At 42.4% G+C, this 24,103-nt stretch overlaps 1 protein-coding gene across 1 annotated transcript; it reads right to left on the bottom strand.

Moving 5' to 3' along the window:
- Window positions 1-19,199: 19,199 nt before the first annotated feature.
- Window positions 19,200-22,914, bottom strand: LOC140782086 (uncharacterized). The gene is made up of 2 exons (XM_073128455.1): window positions 20,187-22,914; window positions 19,200-19,788 (listed from the first exon to the last, which is right to left on the bottom strand). The coding sequence occupies exons 1-2, from the start codon at window positions 22,765-22,767 to the stop codon at window positions 19,370-19,372; spliced, it is 3,000 nt and encodes a 999-aa protein (XP_072984556.1). The 5' UTR covers window positions 22,768-22,914; the 3' UTR covers window positions 19,200-19,369.
- Between the last annotated feature and the right edge of the window lie 1,189 nt (window positions 22,915-24,103).

Here is a 24,103-nt window from a genome sequence, read left to right as displayed (position 1 = left end):
GAAACCTTCATTACCCTCAATGGCTAAAGATAATCATTCTTCTTCCCAAGGTGTAGTCTACTAAATCTATCAAAGGTAGGGAAAGAAAAATCCCCTGCTAACAACTACTCTAGTTAGAAAAGATCTATGATTTGAGCCTTGAATACAAAAAATAAGCTCGGATTCACTAATGGGTCTATCTCAGTTCCTTCAAAAGCAGATGATCTTGAAGGTCACGCCATTTAGTCAAGATGTAATGGCATTATCCATTCTTGGATAGTTAACACCTGTGATCCAAAAATTGCTGACAGTGTGAATTTTTCTTCCACTGCCAAAGTAGTTTGGGAGGACCTCGACGCTCAATTTTCTCAAGGCAATCTAGCCCGCATCTTTGAGATCCAACGGGACATTGCCCTCCACAACCAAGAAACCACCTCTGCCTCCACCTATTACACTAGATTGAAAACCCTATGGGACGAGCGAAGGATGCATTGTGAAACACTATAATCAAAGCAACAAAAGGTAATGCAATTTCTAATGTGTTTGAATGAATCTTACAGTGCAATCGGCGGCCAGATCCTCCTGACGGAACCTTCCCCTTCAGTCCATGAAGCATACTCCTCCGTTGCTCAAGAGGAGAAACAATGCCATCTAGGAGTTGCTTCCTCCTCCACCGAGCCGACCTCGGTTACTGTCATGGCTATTCACAAGCTTCATCCACCATTATCTAGGAAGAATGAGAGGAGCAATCGTCCTAATTGTAATCACAGATGTAATGGACCTGGTTCTGGAAAGGTGCGACCCCACTACACCTATTGTGATACCGATGGACATTGGGTCCAAAAGTGTTACAAATTACATGGCTACCCCTTGGCCATATAAAGGCCAAGTCCAATCCAGGCTTAGGCTTTGCTCGACACAATTACTCTGCAGTCAACTAGGCAAGCTATGAAGAAGGTGGACCTAAGACCACACTTATAGGGGCCCAATTAAAACAGATTATGTAACTTCTCAATAATCGGGCAGAAGGTATCCCTAATCCTAAGGCAAATGTTTACTTGCCTTATGCCACAAACATCCATACCTCTCATAAATTTGACTATTGAGCAACACCTTCCATTTTCATTGGATACCCGATAGGTCAAAAAGATTATAAACTTTTTGATTTATTAACAAAAGATTTTTCACAAGCAGAGACGTCAATTTTAAAGAAGATATTTTTTTTCTTATTCTCCAAATAATACCTATTCTCTACCCTTTCTTTTGATTCAAACAACAAGCCCATCAATGGGAGATGATGCAGTCCCATAAGCCCATATGACCATTCTTTTGAACACAACTAGACCACATCACCATCATTTGAACCTAACCCACCCACCTCACCATCACCTAACCCACCTTCACTTTCTTCTCCCCGATCCCCAAATGTTGCCCCTTCTAAACCCACATCGTAACATCACAACCACCCTCCACCACAACTCCACCACCACCACCACCACACCTGCAACCGCTTGAAATTTCTTCACCTGTCAACCTTCTCCCCTCTACTTCCTCCCCACCGCCACCACCTTGCCATACTACCACCATTCGCTCTACCGGAACACCCGATCCACCACCACCAGCCAATATTCCTCTCCGCCGCTTCACTCGACAATCTAATCCACCTGTGAGGCTCAATGATTACCTCTACTCCACCATCACACATCCTCCCTCTAATCCAGTCACCAGCTCGTCTGTTGCCTACATAAATCGCTCAATTGAAGCAAGCCTCCCGTTAGTGGTTTTCAAACTTTTTTTGTCATCACTTCCGCTAGCTTTGTACTTGTTAACACCCCAATACGCCACGTGGCTCTCACGGGGCTTACCTGATACATTTAGTTAGGATCTTTTCTTATTGCATTAGTTGTTTATTTTTATTAAAATAAAATTCCTATAGGTCGCGTTTGAACGCAGGTGGGGTCGCGTTCGAACGCCCTTGCGAATGCCTACATTAGGTTCACAAATACAGAGAACGTGTAATGCGAGTTCGAATGTGGTCGGGCGTGTTCGAACGCCTACATCGCGTTCGCACATATAGAGAACGCTTTTTGTGCATTTGAACGTGATTGGGCGCGTTTGAACGCGATCGGCAGGAATCCTCTAGAATTAGGGTTACTTATGCTTTTAGGACTTGTTGGCTAGCCTCTATATATATATATGTGGATGGCAGCCAAATTTATTATGCTATTGGATTATTGATTTCTTGTCTCCTATCATCTCTCTAATCTCTCTCCCTCCTCCCTTTTCACCATCCTTCCACCTCTACCATTGGCAAGGTTTTTTCTAACTTCTAATCTCCCTCGTCTATCAAGTCACCTCTCTGTTTTGGAATCTCGACCACTTCGTTCCCTTCGTCTATATCCCTTAATCACATCCACAATCCACCTTCATCTCCAAACCCATCCATAACCCTAATATCCACTCCAGCCGTCACCACCACCATCACCCACGTTATTCTGTGTTTTTGTCCCCGTTGGAGATTGAATCTGTGAAGGGCATAAATACGAAAGTTGTAGATCAGGAACTAATGAATGTAATCTAATTAGTTTCGTAATTTTATGATATAGGAGAATATCTGACGAATATTTTCCTATAGTTGCGCAGACTGCTTTCTACAATAAATTCAGATCTTAAAAAAATTGTTCTGGAACCTATCTTTTGGTACAAGAACCCATCAATTTGGTATCAGAGCCGTATCTTTTGGTATCCTATCCCATCAATTTGGTATCAAAGCAGGCGAACCTCAGACCTCCATTAATGGTTGAAACAAGAAAGATGACATCAACAAGGAGACCTATGGAGAACACACCGACAAGGGAAGACTAAATCCACGATGACCCTAACTGTGAGGCCAATTCCTTTAGAGCGACCACGGCATGACCGAGTCAACCAATGTCCATGGGTGTGAATATTAGCTTGGCGGATGAACTTAGAGGCATGTTCCAAATATTTTTGCATATAGTTGACGCAATTCAAAAGGATTACAATGATTTAAAGAAATATGTCATGAACCAATTGGGTTCGTTATCTCCTCAAGAAAGATCAAAGCCTCATGAAGGACTAGCGATGGGACCTCATCGAACCGATACCCCACAGGTCCAGGTGCGTCATATGAGTGTTAATGATTCCCTCTTACCTATGCCTACACATTATCCCCCACCTCTGTTACAAAACTCAAGACCGATAGTAGTGAAACATAAGAGGCGTGCGGCACCAGTGCGCTTCGTCGATGAAGAGGATTGACACTTTGAGGATGAGGTTGATCCCTTTGGAGATGGTGATGGACGTGCTCAAGGATTTAGAGAAGCTGATCAACAGGCACAAAGGTTCATACCTGAACCAAAGATCTTTCGTGAATCCGACAATGCTATTCAAGGGAGAACCGCACACTTGGACTTTCCAAAATTCCAAGGCGGTGATCCAACGGATTGGGTGTTTTAAGTTGAACAATATTTTGATTGTCAAGGTACAGCAGAAGATGCAAAGGTCTAGATGGTTATTCGTGGTGGAGGATTTACCGGATGAGCTAATTTTTGTAGGAGGATTACACGCAGATTTAGGACAGCGACATATGAAGATTTTGCTGTCACATTAAGCAAGATGGTTCAGAGGACGACCGTATTGGAGTTCTAAGCTGAGTTTGAAAGAGTTAGTAGTCGTTATGAGTCACCTTGGCCCGAATCAATATTGATGAGCATATTTATTTTAGGGTTGCGGGATGAGATGCATGCGAATGTTCGTGTTCTTTGTCCTACTACTCTTAAGGAGGCCGTGAGGATGGAGCAAAAGTATAAGGCTCTAAAGATGGCAGCGAAAATCAATTGGGGCAACAGAGATAGGCGGAATGCACCTAGAACACCGGTTGAAAATTCTGCGGGTTCAAAAACAGCGGCTGCGAGCACTAGACCACGACCACCTTTGAGACCTTCTTTCGATGTTAGAGGAGGCACAAGATCCCCCATTCAAACTCTCACACCTGCCTAGGTGGAGAAGCGAAGAGCGAAGGGTCTTTGCTTTCAATGTGATGAGCGTTCCACCCTCGGTCATTGGTGTTCTAAACTGATCGGGAGTGTGATGCTCATCGACGGTCTTGAGGAGGATGATGAGGTTGCTGGTGATAGAGAGTGTCTAGAGGAGATCCATGAGGAGGCTGTTGAGGAGGGTGCGAAGAAAGATATCCAAGCTGAAATATCGATGCATGCATATTCAGGTACTTCCACACCGAGAACATTACGGGTAGACTCATTAGAAAGCATTGTTTGCACATCCTCATCGATTCGAGGAGTACACACAACTTTCTAGATAAGAGATTAGTGAGGATATTGGGTTTGGATGCCGAACCGACCACGGGATTTGACATTGGTATTGGAGACGGCACGAAGCTTGAGGAGGAGAGCTTGTGTTGTCGGGTCGGTATACAGGTGCAAGGACACGACATCATTGTGTACTTGTATCCGTTGGTGCTATGAGAAGTGAACATTGTCCTAGACACTCAATGGTTATAAAGTTTGGGACCTGTCACATTTGATTTCCGTAGCATGTGGATAAAATTTCAACAAGAAAATAAAGATATGCGGCTAGATGGCGTTCGATCTTTGCCGATTCCTATGATGCAGCCTATGGTGGGGCTGTCTTGTGCATATGATTTGGCCTATCTTCTTTAGTTAGGACCAGCAGGAGATGAGCCTCAAATGAGTTTATGTACTACAATTGCATTGTCTAATTTATTAGATAACTTTTTTCGACTATTTGAGGAGCCACAGGAGTTGCCATCGAGGAGAGCAGCGGACCATCACATAGAGATTTTACCTGGGGCTGCACTAGTGAACTAAGGCCATATCGTTATCCACATGTGCAAAAAGATGTTATCTCCAAGATGGTAGCCGAGATGTTGGAGCAAGGCCTCATACAATCAAGTCATAGCTCATACTCATCCCCCGTGTTATTGGTGCGAAAAAATGACGGGACGTGGCATTTTTGTGTCGACTATCTGGCACTAAATGCTATTACTATCAAAGACTGATATCTTATTCTGGTTATAGAGGAGCTGCTGGACGAGCTTGTAGGAGCGACTATATTCAGCAAGCTTAACCTGAGGGTCGGGTATTCAAATTAGAGTTCACCCGGCGGATGTGCACAAAACTGTATTTCGAACTCTAGACGGGCATTATGAGTTCCGGGTGATGTCTTTTGGTCTCACCAATGCTCCACCTACCTTTCAAGGCCTCATGAATAATATATTTTGGCCTCTATTGCGAAGGTATGTTTTGGTATTTTTTGACGATATTTTGGTATATAGCAAGACTGTATTATACCAATTATTATCTATACAATGAAGTACAAATATCAAATAATAGTACAACTTAATATCTAGTTATACTATCTTCTATACCATCTCATGTTTATAGCTCACCTCATATTTCTAAAATATCTCCTCGGGATATCTTAAGTCGGTATCACGTACCATATTATCTATGGGGGTTAGATAAGAAATAAAGATAAGCATGAGCAAAAGGCAAAGTGAATAGACATTACCCTAAATTAGTGGAGCCTAACAAAGAGTAAATATGTACTAGATAATATAAATCAGAAAGAGCATCATGTTATGAACGAGTGTATGAATGTAATCTTAATAATATATAATTGAAATGTAGATAACATACCATAGCTGATAAAAGTATATAATCCTCAACAATGAGTAAATAAATCTCTATATTATACTATCATCATAACTCTCTCTCAAATATGACACATGATGCATGCCGACCATGACCATGCTATGATATCAAATGCAACCATATATGATGTATATTGACCACTCGATAATCAGGTAATCAAATAATAATGAAATCATATGCATTTCTCAACATCTTGGTCATTAATGTCAGCTCTATATCTCATCATCATACTAGACTACTATGCACAGTCAACACACAGTACCCGGTCTCAACATCATGCCCAAAGGCTCAGAGCATACTCTACCATCCGCAAGGAGTATCTCAAATATGATCATACCCTACCATCCGCTAAGGGTATCAACATCCATCCAGACCGGGCACCCTTCTAGCTGATAGAAATCACATGAGGATAACTCGCCACATATGTCCTATTGAATGGCATGTGTCTGAATGTCTGCTGTGCACACAGACTAAAGACCTCGGACGTAAGGCCACAGAATCGCGACTATGTCGATCGATCAATCATCCACCAAGTGCGTCCTAACCCTTGCGCCCACTCGGGTATCCTCACGCTTTCTATCAACTATTCTATCAATCAACACAGCTTACAACTTTCATCGTATGCATATATCTAATATAATAACAAGTCAATGCATAACAAAAATTTAGGTGGAACAAGAATTAAGAGAAAGATGATGCAATATAGTCTCCAACTATATATCCAACACATGTATACTCCTTCTAGTCTATCACATGTACACTCATACTAGAGATCATCTCGGTATAAAATCATAACAGTATAATCATCTATAATTATCTCTATTTATCATCATCATACTCATATCCAAGATCAGCCTAATCACATGCATGATAAAAATATGCTCATCTATAATCATCTCTAGATAAAATCATATTATCATGCTCGAAGCCAAAATATGCATGTACATAAGATATAATATATCCTAATTTGAGAAAGCCGTCTAGGGGATAAGACTACTCACATCTAATCAGAAGACACAACTCACGTATCCGTCACGTCTGGCAACCGAGCGACAACTCATCCTAGTAGGGTCCACGGGGCCTCAAATATGGGGTTCGAGATCTGAAAATATTTAAGTAGCATGAAGTTAGTCGTTCACCTAATTAAAATCCGTTAATGTAATATATGATGATTTATTAGGCTTTAGAATTTCTACTTATCTTTATAACTAGCTAGATTTTTAATTATAAATAAATAAAAATATAAATATAGATAAAATCTTAATTATAATTAAATTATATCTTGATTAATTAGGGACTATGTTGACATTATTTTATAAAATAATAAATAAACATGTAAGAATAGTATTTTATTTGTTACAAAATAATAATAATGTATAAGAAACTATTAGAATTACTTAAAATGTATCTTATTCTACAAATTTGATAATTATAATTTACAAATCTATATATTAATCTAATAGAGATATAAATAAATAAATATAAGTATTACCTATATTTATACCTAATTAATCACTAATTATACAAATTATAATTAATAATAAACATATTGAAGAATATATATTATTATTAAAATAATTAATGTCTAAATAATCTATTTGCATTAATTAAGAAGGAAAAGTTTAAATAAATAACATTAATAAAATAATTAATTAATTAATTAATTAAGACACTGCCATTAGTGCTGGGCTGTGCTTAGCACTATGCATAAAAAGATGGAGAAGAAGCCGAGGAAGAAGAAGAAGAAGAAGAAGAGGAAGAGGAGGAGAAGAAGGGAGGAGAGGATGGAAGGGGTTGTGCACCGGGGCCGGCGGCTCAGCTCCGACGAGCCTAAGCTCGGATATTACCGCGCGTGCACGAGAGAGAGAGAGAGAGAGAGAGAGAGAGAGGGGGAGGGAAAAGAAAAGAGGGGAAGTGAGAGCTCACCGATGGTGGCGACGGTAGTAGTTAGAGAGAGGGAGAAAGAGAGTTTGAGAGAGAGAGGAGAGTGAGAGACCGAAAAGAGGAGAGTGGAGAGAAGTAAAAGAGAGCAAGAGATGCAGTGGGGAGAGGGAAGTCGGTGGTGGCGGCAGGGTGGGGCTCGTCGCGGCCAACTGGCCGGGGAAGTGATGCATGACGCCCACATGCAGCATCAAGCTGCATGGGTGGCACTGCATGGGCACAAGGCCGGCAACACTATGGCCGGCCACGTCGTGCCCAAAATTTAATTCAAGACAACCACATTGAAACCGGCCAGATTACTTCAGCCTTTACTTATACCGGACCGTATTTGGCAAGACATTTCTATGGACTTTATAGAGGGTCTTTCGATGGTACGTGGTTATTCTATTATCTTTGTAGTGGTTGATAGATTGAGCAAGTATGCACAATTTTTGGCATTGTCACATCCGTTTTTAGCCAAGTCGGTAGCTGAAATTTTTGTTAGAGATGTTACTCGGTTATATAGCATGCCATGCACGATTATCTCCGATCGTGATCGTGTATTTATGAGTGACTTTTGGACTGAGTTTTTTAGATTGCAAAGGACTCGATTGAACTTCAGTTCGGCCTACCATCCACAGACGAACGGCCAAACCGAGGTGATCAATCGAGGCATTAAGCAGTATTTGAGGTGCTTTGTTGGAGAGATGCTGAGATGATGGTTGGAGTTCTTACCGTGGACAGAGTGGTCTTACAACACCGCCTACCATAGCAGCATTGATATGACACCATTTGAGGTGGTGTATGGACGCACGGCTCCGACAATATGCACTTATGATCCAGTGGCATCTGTAGATCGGACGGAGGTGGACTTCGCTTTGATGGATAGAGATGCCATATTGAGGAAGTTGCGTGCCCATCTTAAACTTGCTCAGAACCGTATGAAGCAAGTTTATGATCGTAGCCATCGGGAGAAGGAGTTCGACCTCGGTAGTTAGGTGTTTGTAAGGGTACAGTCGGATCGATAGGACCTTACGTCTGATGTGTAACCAAAAGTTAGCACATCGCTACTTTGGTCCATTTGGAGTGTTAGAGTGTATTAGTCCGTTTGCATATTGTTTAGAGCTGCCGGAGGGGTAGAGAGTGCATCATGTATTCCATGTTTTTTTGCTGAGGGAGTGGATTGGTGATCATGGGGTCGTTGGATCAGCTCTACTGAAGCCAGTGCGAGTACTTGCTAGGCGCCGATGAAGACATGGTACCAGATTGGAGATGGAGATTCTAGTCGAATAATTTGGCAAGCCATTCGATGAGGCGACATGGGAGTTAGAGACTGACATTTTAGAGCGTTTCCTCGACTTTACACCTTGAGGGCAAGGTGGGGAAAGCGTGCTGGGCTGATACATTTAGTTAGCATCTCTTCTTATTACATTAGTTGTTTATTTTTATTAAAATAAAATTTTTGTAGGTCACGTTCGAATGCAGGTGGGGTCGTGTTCGAATGCTCTTGCGAACGCCTGCATTAGGTTCACAAATACAGAGAATACGTAATGCGTGTTCGAATGCGGTCGGGATCGTTCGAACGCCCGCGGGCGGGCGCGTTTGAATTCCTGCATCGTGTTTGCACGTATAGATAATGCCTTTTGTGCGTTCAAACGCAATCGGGCGCGTTCGAACGCAATCGACGGGAATTCTCTAGAATTAGGGTTACTTATTATTTTAGGACTTGTTTGCTAGCCTCCATATATATGTGGATGGTAGACAAATTTATTATGCTATTGGATTATTGATTTCTTACCTCCTATCATCTCTCTAATCTCTCTCCCTCCTCCCTCTTCACCATCCTTCCACCCCTACCGTTAGCAAGGTTTCTCCTAACTTCTAATCTCCCTCATCTATCGAGTCACCTCTCTTCTTTGGGATCTCAACCACTTCGTTCCCTTCGTCTATATCCCTTAATCACATCCACAATCCACCTTCATCTCTAAACTCATCCATAACCCTAACATCCACTCCACCCGTCACCACCATCATCACCCACGTTATTCTGTGTTTTTGTCCCCATTGGAGTTCGAATCTGCGAATGGCATAAATACAAAAGTTGTAGATCAGGAATTAATGAATGTAATCTAATTAGTTTCGTAATTTTATGATACAGGGAGAATATCGACGAATATTTTTCCATAGTTGCGCAGATTACTTTCTATAATAAATTCAGATCTTAAAATAATTGTTCTGTAACCTATCTTTTGGTACAATAACCCATCAATTCGGTATCAGAGCCGTATATTTTGGTACCCTATCCCATCATTACACCTCACGTGGCTTACCCCTCACGTGGCTCTCATAGGGCTATAAAATAGGGATATAGATCCCTGATTGTAAGTTCATAATAAAACATGAAATTAAAAAGGGACTATCGCCCTACTAGCTAGCAGCTGCCAAGCCTTTCGCTAGGGAGTAAGCCAATTTGCAGCCAATGTCAACACGAAATGAGCGTAACTTTTAGCAAGTAGTACTATCCCTAACTATTCATCAATAATAATTATCACACCCGGCTCAAAACAAGATATAGGAAAGTGCACCATATAGGATGATATGCATCATAACATGGAGTATATATGTTAATAACTGGCAAGCATGGTCCAACAGGATTACAGTTAATTTATCAATTCGTTATGCATGGTACGCCTCCTAACAGAGACCCTCAAGGGTGGGTAAACACTAGCATGATCGGTCGTCCGCCTTACAGACTAAGGACCCAAATCGTAAGCCCACATCGAGGTCGGTACCACACATCATACAAGCATGCGGCTCCACATCATCGCACCATAGTGTGAAAATTTTATGAGCCGTCACTTACAGACGCCTTTACTTTGCATCATCGGGTACCGCTAGGTCTACATTATCCTATCCTTATTTTCCAGTTTAAGCACATTTAAGTGATAGATTCTCATCAATCAACAGTAAATTGCCCATCGCCGGCGAAACAGTTATCAAATTGTTTGGGATCCACAAACTGAGACCTCAGGCGTAGGCCCTACTATATATACTATAAAATATTCCCCGTCCCTAACCCTGGCTGGGAAGGTGTCAGGTATTGCCGAGACGTAGAATCATCCTCTTTCGGGTTATGTACGTGTGCAGGTGTCATGACAAATTAATTAAATTTAGCATAACAGGATAGTAAACATGGTTACCTAAGCATATGGCACATCACATTAAATAAATAACAAATCATGTCAACCAACATACTAATTAGACGTGTTTTGCTAGAATGCAAAGATTAGCATGCCATATATGCTTATGCTATCACATCAAATAAAAAATCACTTGCCTAGATTCGCTAAAAAGTCCCTGGCGAAGAGCAGTCACCACCTAATCACGGTTGGCCCAGAGCTAAGCGCTAGTCACAAGGTGCTCTACGATAGGATCACTAAGTCAGTACCTAAATCTTAAAAAGATTTATTAGGAACAAAATATGGGGACAAATAGTGTTGTTAATTAACATAAAGGGGAAAGAAAACCCGATTCAATCCATACCCTGCCCAAAAATATGAGGTGAAGCCCAAGAAAGAAAAGGGGCTCAAGAGAGCATGTCGGGCTAGCTAGGCCCAACGCTCAAGCTCAAGCTAGATAGGCCCAGCCGGAGGTGGGTGTACTTGGGCTGGCCGAGGCGTGCCCATCTCGGACCTAGGGCGAGCGCGACACGCTCGGGCTAGCCCCGAGGTAGGTGCGACCGAGCTGGTCGAGCCCATCCCGAGGCAAACACGCTCGAGCGTGCCTACGACGCTCGGGCTCGACATGCACCAGCCCGAGCCCGGCATGCTCTAGCTGGCGAGAGCTGCTCGAGGCAGGAACGCCTCGGGCATGCCTGCAACACTCGGTTTGGGTATAACCTAACCCGAGCCGAGAGGGGAGGTACCACCTCCCCCCCACCCCACGGAGGGGGAGGGGGTTTGGAAGCACCGAGGCTGGCGGTCCACCGCCGCCACCTTGCCAAGGAAGGAGGGGCGATGATGATGCACATCCCGAAGCGCTACATCGTCATTGGATAGAAAAGAAAGGATGTGGAGGAGGGAGAAGACTCACCGATGATGACGACGACTACACCGACACGACCACAATAGTGACGATCATGACGACGTTCGAAATGGGAGAGGAGAAGGGTGGAAGGAAAGAGGTGATGTCCGAACCCTCCTCGAAGGGGGGAACAAATAGGGAGGGAAGGAGGGAGAGAGAGAGAGAGAGAGAGAGAGAGAGAGAGAGAGAGAGAGAGAGAGAGAGAGAGAGAGAGGAGTGGTGGCCCTCTGGCCCAAGCTCGACCCCCGCCACGCATGCCGACGGTGGCATGTGCAAGGGGGAAGGGCTAGGCCTACCCTCCTCCTCTCACCTTGGCCTGACAAAGGCACACCTTTGTCAGGCCAAGACACGCCAAGGGAGGGGACGTGAGGGTGGGCACGTGCCCCGATTTTTTTTTTGGTATGTTTCATGTACAATCACGAGTCGACTACTCCCTCTTCACTAAAAAGAAAGGCAAATCCTTTACCACTCTCCTAATTTATGTCAATGACATTTTGATCACAGGAAACGATCCAAATAGTATTGCTGCCATCAAGAAGCATTTGCATAAAAATTTCAATCTTAAAGACCTTGGCAAGTTGAAATATTAAAGACCTTGGCAAGTTGAAATATTTTCTAGGAATAGAAATTTTTAGGCACATAGAGATGGACTGTCACTATATTCGAGACGAGATTCAATATGGTTTAATAATTACCAAGTATATTGACTCAACACATCAATTAGTAGATCTATTAACTAAACATTTAGGAAAGAAAATATTTATACCTATGTTACGCAAGTTGGGGGTGCAAGATATCCGCTCTCCAGCTTGAGGGGGGTGTTGGAAAGAAATATCAAAAGCAGAATTTGTTACTATTGTTATTGATTTGGTTAATCTATTATTATCTTTTTGTTATTTACTTCCTTGTATATAGCAACTCTATCCTAATCTATTGGATAAACAAGCTTAATTGTAGAAGAGATTATTATAATCTCCTCCTATTTATGTACTCGATTCATCTTAATCAAACACACAATCACCTCATTCTATTTTAATTTCTTCCTTATTAGACTGAAGGTTTTAATTGTTGTTATCCTTTTTCTATTAGCAACAGTAGATTTGCATAGTTACTGATTTGTTGCTGTTAGCACCCTGAAAAGAACATTGTGAATACCTTTGTCATCAGAGCGATCTCGTTATGCATGCAATTTAGAACAGTTTTTTGGAACATCATTTTAGAATGATTAGCGTGCACAAAGTATTAAATAAATCGCAAGCAGGTTCAGAAACTCCAGTAATTTCCCTCAAGGCCGTAGTCTCTTTTAAATTCTGAATGGGTTACTTACCTCATCTTAGGACACGATTAGTTCATAAGCTCTTTTATGATCATGTAAATGAGCCGAGCTTAGCTCGATAAGGTTCATGGGCTCTGATATTGTGATGTTTGATGGGCTTAGGAAAAAGTACTAAACAAAAGCAATTACATGCAATCTTTGCTCTGCCGTCCTAGAATGTTTTATTGGGGGCCAAATTTATAAAGTCAAATATATAAAAAAAATTAATTATTCAAAATGCAAATCATAATATTTTATTGGTGTCAATCAAAATTTTACATCTAGCTAGGCATGATAAAAAATAATAAAAGAATACTCATCTCTTAAATTGTACTAAAAACAATAGTTGTTTTAGGTGAAATGCAACGTCTTCGACTATATTGGTAGACATGGATGAACCCCTTTGTAAAAGAACTTTATTTATTACCTAATGTTATTTGCATTATTTTTTTACTGTTTTTAATCTAATAGGGAACAGTTGAGGAAGTTTAGATTCTTTTTACTTTTACTCATACAAATGTGGACAGGATAATAGGTTAGAATGTAACTAATAGATATGGACCCCATTTGAAACAACAAATCTATTAAATTATTTTCGTACTTTTTGGTAGACCCATAGTGGGAAAACTAGATATTTTGCATTAAGAGTCAACTACACCGAAAGACTTGGTAGATTCTACGTACTGAAAAGGATTGAAAAATATTGCATCAAAATCTAAATAATAGGAATATGAACGTAGAATAATAGAGACGGTCACGAAGTTACTGACCCTGCAGTAAGATTGAAGGTTCGATCTTAACTTTCTAAATTCATAGGGAAATAGGAAGCAAATCAGACTATGCATAAGAACTCTTTTTTTTTTTCGGTTGAGAAAGAACTTAAGTTCTTATTATAAAAAGGCTGAAGTTTAATTCTTTATAACGTCTATCATGGTCTTAATGGTTTGGAAACAAATGAATAAAAAGATCCTCCAACAAGCTACAAGAAAACTGTGCTGTAATGGTCAAGTGACAGTCGTTTTGGAAGATCTGCTATTCTGGTTAGGAGAACCTCAAAAATAGCTGGATAGATCTCTTATCCCGGCCCTGGAATCTAAAAGACATGGTATGGAATCAGTCTCGATTAGAGGCGAGAGAAAGAAGAAGGCTGGTGGAGGATCGTGGCCGGTGGATTGAGCAATGCCAGTGGGGGCATGATTTGCATAGATGCCAGTGAATTTGCACAGATCCAATGACAAGTTGTCGGTGGAGGCATGGTGGAGATGTGATCGATCGATGGAGAGTCCTGGCTAGTAGATTAACGCAGAGTAAGAAGAAGGCAAGAGGGATTTGGACGAGATGTGTTTTGGCATAGCAAGCTTTTAAGATTTTTTACAAAGTATATATATATATACTTCTTATTATTTATTGGATTTAAAATTTAATGGTTCTAATAACTCAAACTATTATATTTTAGGTATATATATATAAAGCTACGATATGAAGTCTGAGCTTGAGCGAGCTAAGTCGAGCTTATACTCTCGGATCATAATTATTTGAGCCAAAAAATCTCAACTCGGCTGGACTATTTTAAGGAGCAATTTTGACGGCCCTAGATTGACACTCTCAGGATTCTAAGTTTCAACTCCATTTTAAGTCTATCAAGTACGAGTCAGTTTTAATTTTTCCAAGTACGTAGGGTAGTCAGTTTTAATTCTCTTGACAAAAGGTATACCCCTTGTGCTCATTGCAGATATCCATCATTTTCTATCAACATGGATTGCTGCACAGGCATAATTCCTTGGTGCCATTCAATTTGATCCAGGAACTGGATTCTCGGATATGGTGTGAGCTGTATGGAATCCAATCTATTATTCTATGTTCCTATTGCCATGTGATCGGACACAGGGTAATGGAATAGCTAGTCTTTTGACATTGTTAGTCCTTGATGATCCTGTTGCACAACTGGATTAGAATTAACTCTTATACCTAATCAAGTAGTCAGTATGCCCTTTCACTTTCAAAACTGGTCCTCAAATTGTCCATTTTACTCAGTCAACTGGTATAATTTGATTGATCCAAAAGCACATATTAATTGGAATAGACTGCACACCAAATTTAATATTAAAAAGTATTTATTTTAATTTTCTAACTTTTTTTAATTTTCTAATTTAATTTTCTAACTTAATATTCACTTTAGACATGATATGTCCATTACGAAAATAAAAAGGAATCCAATATACTTTCCTGTCTTTATCTACTGTCCCGTTTTGCGCTCGCGAGGGAAGGACAACAAGCGATAGATTGAAGATCAACAAATGAGTGTCACAAACCAAATCTAGAACGATTCGTTTGCAAAAAAATTCTGAATTTTTATTATGGTATCCTCATGAGTCTTAGATTTAATAATTTTAGGATGAAGTAATTTCGACGTCACGGTGAAAAGATATTAATGAAAAAGAAAAGAAATATCGAAATAGGGCAGAAACGAAAATACCGACATTGCGGTGGTCACTGAAGGGTGTCGAACGACCGTGAGGTGGTGGAGGTTAGTGAAAAAAGATAGTAGCTAGGGTTTAATGGTAGAGTTAGTGACTCAGGCAAAAAGTTTCACTTGCCTCACATTGCTTATTAGACTGCAATTATACCACAAGATCTTCCTCACATGGTACGGAGTTCACCTTGATAATAAAAGTAATAAAAAATATAAGCATAATTTACCTACTACTAATTATTTAAATAATCATACTAACAACCGTTATAGGGTTGGGTAAATCTACCTAGAAATTCTTATATTTATCAATCAAGTAGATGTGTAAGGCCTCACACACTATGAAAAGTAATTAAAATAATTTACTTCAAATTATCGCTCCATTAATGTGGATTTAGAATAAATCAAATAGATAATATTTAATTAATTTGTTAAATAAGAAGCATGCCTAATACGATTTCCCTACACTCATTTGTATTAATTCTCCAATAGGAGCAATTAATACAGATACACTTAGACCACCGACTCATTTGCTAAAATTTATTTAACCAATATTATAATTAACCATGCTAAACTCCAATTAGAGTTAATTCCCTATTATGAGCAATCAATATAACTAACAAAGCTATCCTCGAAAGATGATTAATATTTAAGGCTCAAGTTTGATATGATTAACTAAATAAAAATTTTAAAATAAATTAAAGAATCACCAACCTAGCTAGGCTAGCCCGAGACCCAGAGTAATGAGCTAGGATGCAACCAACCCAAAAGCCACTACAAACCCCACCAATGTTCGGCCCAAAGCCCAAACTAACTAAGAAAGCTACTTAGGTTGGACCACAGCCCAACCCACAACCAACATAGGCTAATTGCTTGGGCTAGGCTACCTACAACCTAACCCACCACTTAGGTTGGGTCGTACCCAACCCAAGCCCACAACTGGGCTAGGCTGCACCCAACCTAGCTAACCTCATCCTTCCTCACTCCCGACAACCGACCAACCAAGAAGAGAAAGGAGGTGACCCGATCGCCTATAGTGGGGATGGCACTTGCGTGTTGGTAGCCGAAGCCAATACGTCGATCGACGCCCATAGTAGGGACAACACCCGAAGTGCAACCCGGTCGAATATGGAACATGAAGATCATCTCAATGAGGAGAGCCCCACAACAAAAGGAAGAAGTCACCGACGGTACCCTCCACCGGCGTTCCTAGCTGATCACATAAAACCTAGCCACACAACACGCACAATCCACTCAAGGTGGCGCACGGCTAATCGAAGCAGCCAACAGTAAGAATGTCCATCACCAAGGCCAACTGCTAGCGTGAGGAGCTGGCTGATGAATCTAATTAAGAGAGCACCACTAGATGCCATTAAGGGCATCCACCCGAGGAGGAGATCTTTTTCCACCAATTGGGGAATGGTGATGATGGCAAGGATGGTTAGAAATAGAGCCACAAGTCAATGAGGAGAGGCTACCATTTATAGCCTCAACCAAAGGGAGAAACAACTCATTGAGAGTACCACCAGCAAATGGACAAGAAGGGGATGCTACCGAGGCCGATGTGTGTGTGTGTGGAGGGGGGCATGAGGCCGCTAGTCAGTCGATTATTCAATGAGACCGAGAAAAATACTAAATACTATTTAAATTGAAATTAAACATACTTGGTTGAGGAGGACTCTCCAGCGCGGCGAGAAGGAAAATGGGGAAAGAGAGAGCTACGGGTGAGGAAGGAGGGAAAAAGAGAAAGGAAAAGAAAGAGAGGGCACGAAAAAAAGGCAACGTACGTGTCTTGCATTTACGCTTAATTTTTATTTTTTATATTTTTATGAGATGTTACACCACTCCAACATGGTTTGGCTCGAGCTACATTGCAGCAAGCGTAATCGTTGGGTTTGGCCATGCGATGGTTATCGTCGGCTATGATGGCCACCATTGGATGGTAGTTGTGTTGGGAGAGACTAGGTATGGTTAAGGGGTTAGACTAGAGGCCACTAGTCGTAGATTCATGATAGTGTGGAAAGTTGTTGATGGCGGTCTTCCGATCGACAGGTGTGAATGATGGCCATGGCTCGAGTTCAAATTTACTAAGGAAGGGACTAATGGTGGTAGCTTGGACCGAGAAGACTTGGATCGCCATCGATGGAAAACTAGGGTTTTAGTCATTGTTTTTAACTATGGCTGGGAAGACAACATCTGGCCCATTGCTGGGGTTGCTCTTGCTTTGTTGCTATGGTGAAGAAGGTATGTAGAGGTAGCAAGGGCTCTACTGCGAATAAAGAAGGGGTTTGGATGCGATTTGAGGCCCTCTCCATCTTCCTCATGGATTTAAGGTGGTGATCGTGAGGACAATGGTTCTGTCGTGGCTATATGATGGGCGATGGTGCTAGTTCAACAAAGCCTATGTTAACGCTTGGACCACTTTTTCAAGCCTCTCGATGTTCTTTATGGTGGATCTAGCAGCCTCCTTCGATAAATCTATTAACGTCTCCACAGATTCTACCAACACCTTCACCCACACAGGTGGATCATCCACGATGGTGGCTAGTGGCATCGAGGAAGCATCCATAGGGATGGAGACAAGTTCTTGGTCCTCTATGGTGGCCATCTCTCTTGGGTTAGCTTTGGATCACGTGTTCACTATCGGTTGAGAAACAAGGCTCTAATACCACTATAATGAACCAGATCTCGAACAATTCGTTCATAGGATAATTCTAAAACTTTTATGAATGGTAACTTTATGAGTCTCAGAACTAATAGCTTTAGAATGAAGTGATTCCAATATCAACGTGAAAATCAATTAATAAAATAGTAGGAAAAGGTCGAAATAAGATAAAAATGAGAATACCAATATTGCGACGGTCGTCGGAGGGTGGCAGACGGCAGTGAGACGGTGGAGGTCGACCGTATTAGAGGTAGAGTTAGAGTTTATAGGTAATATATATTTCTATTAAAATAAATGACTATGATTAAACATTAAATGCAGGATGATAAAATTAACTTAAAATAATATTCATTCCATCATCTCATAATCATCCAAATAAACATTAACTACTCCTTTTTATAGGTTATAGGAGTAGAGACATAGCTCCTCCAAATTTTAATTTTAAATTCTCTAATTTTTTTAATATTTCTATTTAAAAATAAAATACTGATGAGTTTAATATTTTACTGACAGAATAAAACAAACCAATATTAAGTTTGAAGTGTGGTAAATTTCAGTAAATAAAATTTAGAAGAGGCTAGTTTGGTCTAAAGCTCCCTACCCATCAATTTACTTTGGACCAAATCTTTTTATTACCTTTCATATTTCAGTACAATATTTTTTTTTCGGTACAATATCTACCAGGGAACACAGTCAGGGAACACAGACATTCGAGACCAAAAGAAAACAAAAATTACAGGCCTTGAAAAGATTCACCGCATTATGCAGCAAGAATTATTTGGAAATAAAGACATCTGCACATGCACAAAGATTACAAGTCAAAATTGAGAACCCATCATTTACTTCAGAAATTGCTATCAAGAAGGCCCACAGCGCAGCTAGCTGTCTTACCACTCACTAGACTTGAAAGGACAAAGACTACTTGACTGCAGTTACCTCTTAAATCTGGCAATGGTATCCATTCAAGGACTCAGACAAGTAATCCATCACCAAGGATGCCGCAAAGAAACAGTTGCCAGTACAGTACAAACTAAGGGAAAGAGATAGCAATTAGTAGATGATCGACATCATTAAAACTTTTCCTTTGATAAAATCATTAAGTAACACAAGCAGAATCCATACACATCTTGCTGTAGACATTTGCTTAATACTTCTAAGCAAGATGAGTAGATTCAGAAACCATGGTAGGGGGAAATTAAAAGGCTTCCTCATTCGCATAATCACGATCTCGAAGTGTCGTCGCAAATGATACTTCCTTGATCAGAAGAATTTTCATAGTAATAAGGGGACAGCTTGCCATCCTTCTTCTTCTCAGGCTTGGGCTTGTTTTGATCGGCAGACACTTCTTGCAGCATCTTTACTACTCTCCTCATCGAAGGCCGGTTGATCGGGAGGGAGCTGGTGCAGAGTAAACCAACGTTGAGTACCTTGATGATCTCCTCCTTGAAACATATATCAAGCTTTGGGTCAATCACATACTCATCTCCCTTCTGATCAATTGAGCTTGATACCCACTTCACCAAGTCCTTCTCTCCAAACTCAGGGTCTACAGGGAGTCTCCCTGTCACAAGCTCAAGAATAACTACTCCGAAACTATATATGTCACTCTTCTCATTCACGCGAAGAGTGTATGCATACTCTGCAGAAAGAAATAAGGAATAAATCAGTTCAATTTATAATAGAAACTAATAAGTACGTAGCTGTGATCAACACGAAAAAATGGGCCAAATTCCAATCGACAGAACAGTGAGATCGAATAAGATGGGATAAAGCCAAAGTCTTGTGAAGGATTTTTTGGATTCGTCTACTTATTAACATGGAAACATGATGGATTAACTAAGTTTTATCCGAGAGAGAATTATTGTGGTTGAGCATTCATTCATAATAAGCCTCAGAACATGATGGAACTGGTACTTCAATCTAAATAACATAATCGGCAGGGTTAGAAGAGATTGCAGATGTTATGTTATCCTTCCACTAGTTCCTCTAGATCAAACATCACATACAAGGTCTAGCAATTTTGAAGAGAACACTAACCTGGAGCGATATATCCACAAGAACCTGCTATCACTGACATAGATTTAGCCCCTTTCCCCATCACCTCAACCGCCTTGGCAACCCCAAAATCTGCAACTCTAGCCCCAAACTCACCATCCAACAAGATATTGTTAGACTTCACATCCCTGTGAACGATCGGCGGCACACAGTCGTGGTGCAGGTAAGAGAGCCCCTCCGCGGCATCCAATGCGATCTTGTACCTCGCCGGCCAACCCAAAAGCCCTGCCTTGCTACTATGCAAAAAATCACCCAAGCTCCCATTAGGCATGTACTCATACACCAGAAGCTTGCAGTCCTTGTTCTTGCAGCAGCACCACAGCTTGACAATGTTCTTGTGCCTTATCTTCCCTAGAGTTGCCACCTCTGTTTCGAAGCCATCGTCTACGTCATCCTTTCTCGACGAACCCCATAGCTTCTTCACCGCGACGACATCCCCGTTGCTGAGGACAGCCTTGTAGACCTTACCGGAGGCACCGGTGCCTATGACATTGTCCTCGTCAAGGCCGTCCAAGATATCATACTCACTGAAGCCCAGTTTGTGGAATGATGTCAGTGCCCATTTAGACTTGTCTACTCTGAGCTTGGCCTTCTTGAAGCTCCGGTATCTCCAATAGAACCAGGCGACTCCGACGAGCAAGACTAGCGCCGCGAGGATGAAGATCGCTCGGAGAAGCCAAACGAGATTGTGTCGATCTGTCGAGCCGGATCTTGAAGCAGGGCACAGCCAGGCGAGATCACCGCAGAGGCCAGGGTTGCCCAAGAAGCTGTCGCGGTAGGTCTCCGTCGCGAAGAGCGGCGGAAGAGCGCCCGAGAGTTGATTGTTCGATACGTTGAACTGGTTGAGCTTCAGGTTCTGCAATTGGATTGGGATCTCCCCACTGAGGATGTTGCCCGAGAGATCAAGGTAGTTGAGAACCGGAAGATCGCCGAGCTCCGGGGGTATCCCGCCGGTGAAATCGTTGTCTGCGAGATTCAACTGGCTGAGCTTCTTCCAGTTCTGGATTCCTCGGAGTAGCGTCCCGGAGAGCGAATTGTTGTGGAGGTCAAGCTGGCCGAGCTCCGACAAGCCACCGAGCGAAGCAGGGAGCGGGCCAGTGAGCCTGTTATTGGCGGCGTCGAATTCGTATAGCTTTGATAGCATTCCCATTTCCGACGGGATGCCGCCGGTAAACTGGTTGTCGGAAATAAGCAGCTTGGAGAGATTGGCCGCGGCGGAGATGACAGGGGAGATTCCGCCAGATAAAGAGTTGCCGCTGAGCTCGAGGAGGAAGAGGTGAGGGAGTCCCCATAGGCCGTCGGGGACCTCGCCGGCTAGCCGGTTATTGCCCAGTCGGACACGCGTCAACGTTCGGCATCGGCCGAGGCCTCGCGGTAGATCACTGGAGAGGAAATTATCAAGCAAGAGGAGCTCCTCCAGCACGCCGCGCTCGCAGATGCCAGCCGGGATGGCCCCGGAGAGAGAGTTCGTCGAGAGATCGACAATAACGAGCGGTGCTTTCATCCCCAGATCAGCCGGAATCGATCCATTGAGCCTATTAGCGAAGAGCCGGAGATCCATCAGCGACGACGAGCGCCCGACGCCGGCCGGGATGGGTCCGGCAAGATCGTTGGAGTAGAGGTGGACGCTCTCCAATACCGGCGCGTCGAACAAGTCCTCCGGCATCGGCCCTTTGAGGCGGTTCATCGAGGCATCAATCCGGCGAAGCGACGAGAGCTTCGAAAACCCTGCCGGAATTCTCCCGGAGAGTGAGTTGTTATACAACTCGATCTGGACGATACTGGAGAGATGAGTGATGGAGTCAGGAATATCTCCGGTGAGATCATTCGTTGAGAGGTCGAGGTCGGTGAGATTAGAAAGACGGCCGAGAGACGCCGGAATCGAGCCGACGAGGTTGCAATCGGCGAGCCAGAGCACTTGCAATGACGACAAATTACCCAAAGAATCAGGTATAACTCCGGGAGTGAAAGGATTGTATGAGAGATTCAACTGGCGAAGGGTGATGAGATTGCCGAGAAAGGAAGGAACCGGACCCGAGAGAAGGTTAGCGACAAGAGACAGGACTTGTATTTTAGGAAACTGAGCAAACGAAGGAGGGATGACACCGGAGAAGTTATTCCCACCGAGGTCGAGATAGAGAAGGGAAGGCAGGCTAGCAAGGGAGGAGGGAAGAGGGCCGACGAGGAGGTTCTGGGAAAGGTCGAGGTGGGTGAGGGAGAGGCAGGATGAGAGGGAGGAAGGAGAGAGGGAGGAGTTGATGTAGTTGAGGGAGAGGGAGAGGAAGGAGAGGTTGGGGAGGCGGCAGAGAGAGGGAGGGAAAGGGCCGCGGAGGTTGAGGATCGCGAGGTCGACGGAGGTCACGGAGGCAGAAGAGGAGGAGCAAGAAACGCCGGTCCAGTTGCACGGGGTGGGGTCGCGGGAGTTCCAATCGGAGAGGGACTCCGACGGGACGTCGAGGTGGAGCTTGGCGTCGAGGAGGTAGAGGCCTTCTTGGTTTAGGGAGAGGGACAGATAAGGGGTGGTGAGGGAGAGGACGAGGGAGAGGAGGATGAGAGCTCTCATGGTGGTGATCAGCAGAGGTTCGAACGTCTCATTGGAAAGTGGTGGTGGGAGGAAGATTGGAGTTGAGTGGAAGAGATTGGAAGGCGTGGGGAGAGAGCAAGTGGGGGGTGAGGACGAGGTGAGTAGTTATTATCGCAGTGAGTGATGAGGGATAGAGGGGGGGGATGGAGTGGGGGAGGTTTTAAAAACGAGGGCGGGGGGCTTGGATTGGATTCTGTGTAGTTCCGTCATCGTGGGTTGGACTTTGGAGTTGTGGGGTTCGTTCTTAGCTTTTGACTAATCGCTCCTACAGAATCGTAAATTACTTCACTCGCCTCGAAATATCAAACATTGCATGGATAAAAGAGCGCGATGTTCACTATAAATTAATATTCATTTTAATTTTTCTTTGCAACTGCACCTAATTTTTTTAAAAAAAATATCATAATTACTCTTCCAACAATTTTAAGAATCTCCCTAGATTAAACACATGGAGATCTCGTATGCTTAACAAGATATGAAAAAATTGATGTTTTTTAACTAGCTCTCTCTCTATCTAGTGAAAACTATTTTATATATTTTGAAAAAAGAAATTTTATCTCATTTTTTCTAACCTATTATAATCTCAAACTCCTTCTAACCGATGACAAAAAGCTTAAGCACAAAAAGCTTGAAAATTGTGTCATTCTAATTCTCTTCCAATCATATTTGCATTCATGCTAATTTTCTTTATTTTTCACTAGTAAAGGTTTGTATAAATGAATTTTCCATGTGCAGTGTACTATATAGAATATTTTCCTAAGTTTTGGTTGGGATAAAAAAATCACTAATCATGGACTTAGGTTGATCTGGGCCAACTTATACTTAGTCTAATAGAAGGGTGGGAGACAGATTGGTCCGAGCATGTCTCGACTGTGCCTTAGCCTCACCTTCATGGAGCTATCTCTTCTCTTTGGCTCGGATTCTTCACTTACCTACATACTATCGCATCGGACCATAACTCTCTTCTTTTCAACTTCATCCCGACCGGTAGAAAGCATTCTAAATGTTTTAGTATGGAGAACTGGTGGTTCAGTATTGTAGGCTATCTCGAGCACTGCAAGGCTTCATGGAGCGATCAATATTCGCATGTTTGGTCTCTCTAGGCCAACCTTACATCACTCACAAAAGTGATCAAGGGATGGGCAAGTACACATGCAAGTTGTTTGACCGAGAGTATTAGGAAGTTGAAGGGTGAACTCACTCAACTTCAAGGTAGTCCTAATCTAGGTAATGATGGCTAAAGGAGAAGATTATTAGAAGTCGCCATCTATCTTAAACTTGAAGTCTACCGCAAACAAAGATCAAGGGTAGACTG

The sequence above is a fragment of the Typha latifolia genome, chromosome 2 (assembly GCF_019914945.1).
Source record: "Typha latifolia isolate L0001 chromosome 2, TyphaL0001v2, whole genome shotgun sequence".
NCBI lineage: Eukaryota > Viridiplantae > Streptophyta > Magnoliopsida > Poales > Typhaceae > Typha > Typha latifolia.
Note: the sequence above shows the minus strand (reverse complement) of the source record. Positions and strands in the feature narration are given on the sequence as shown.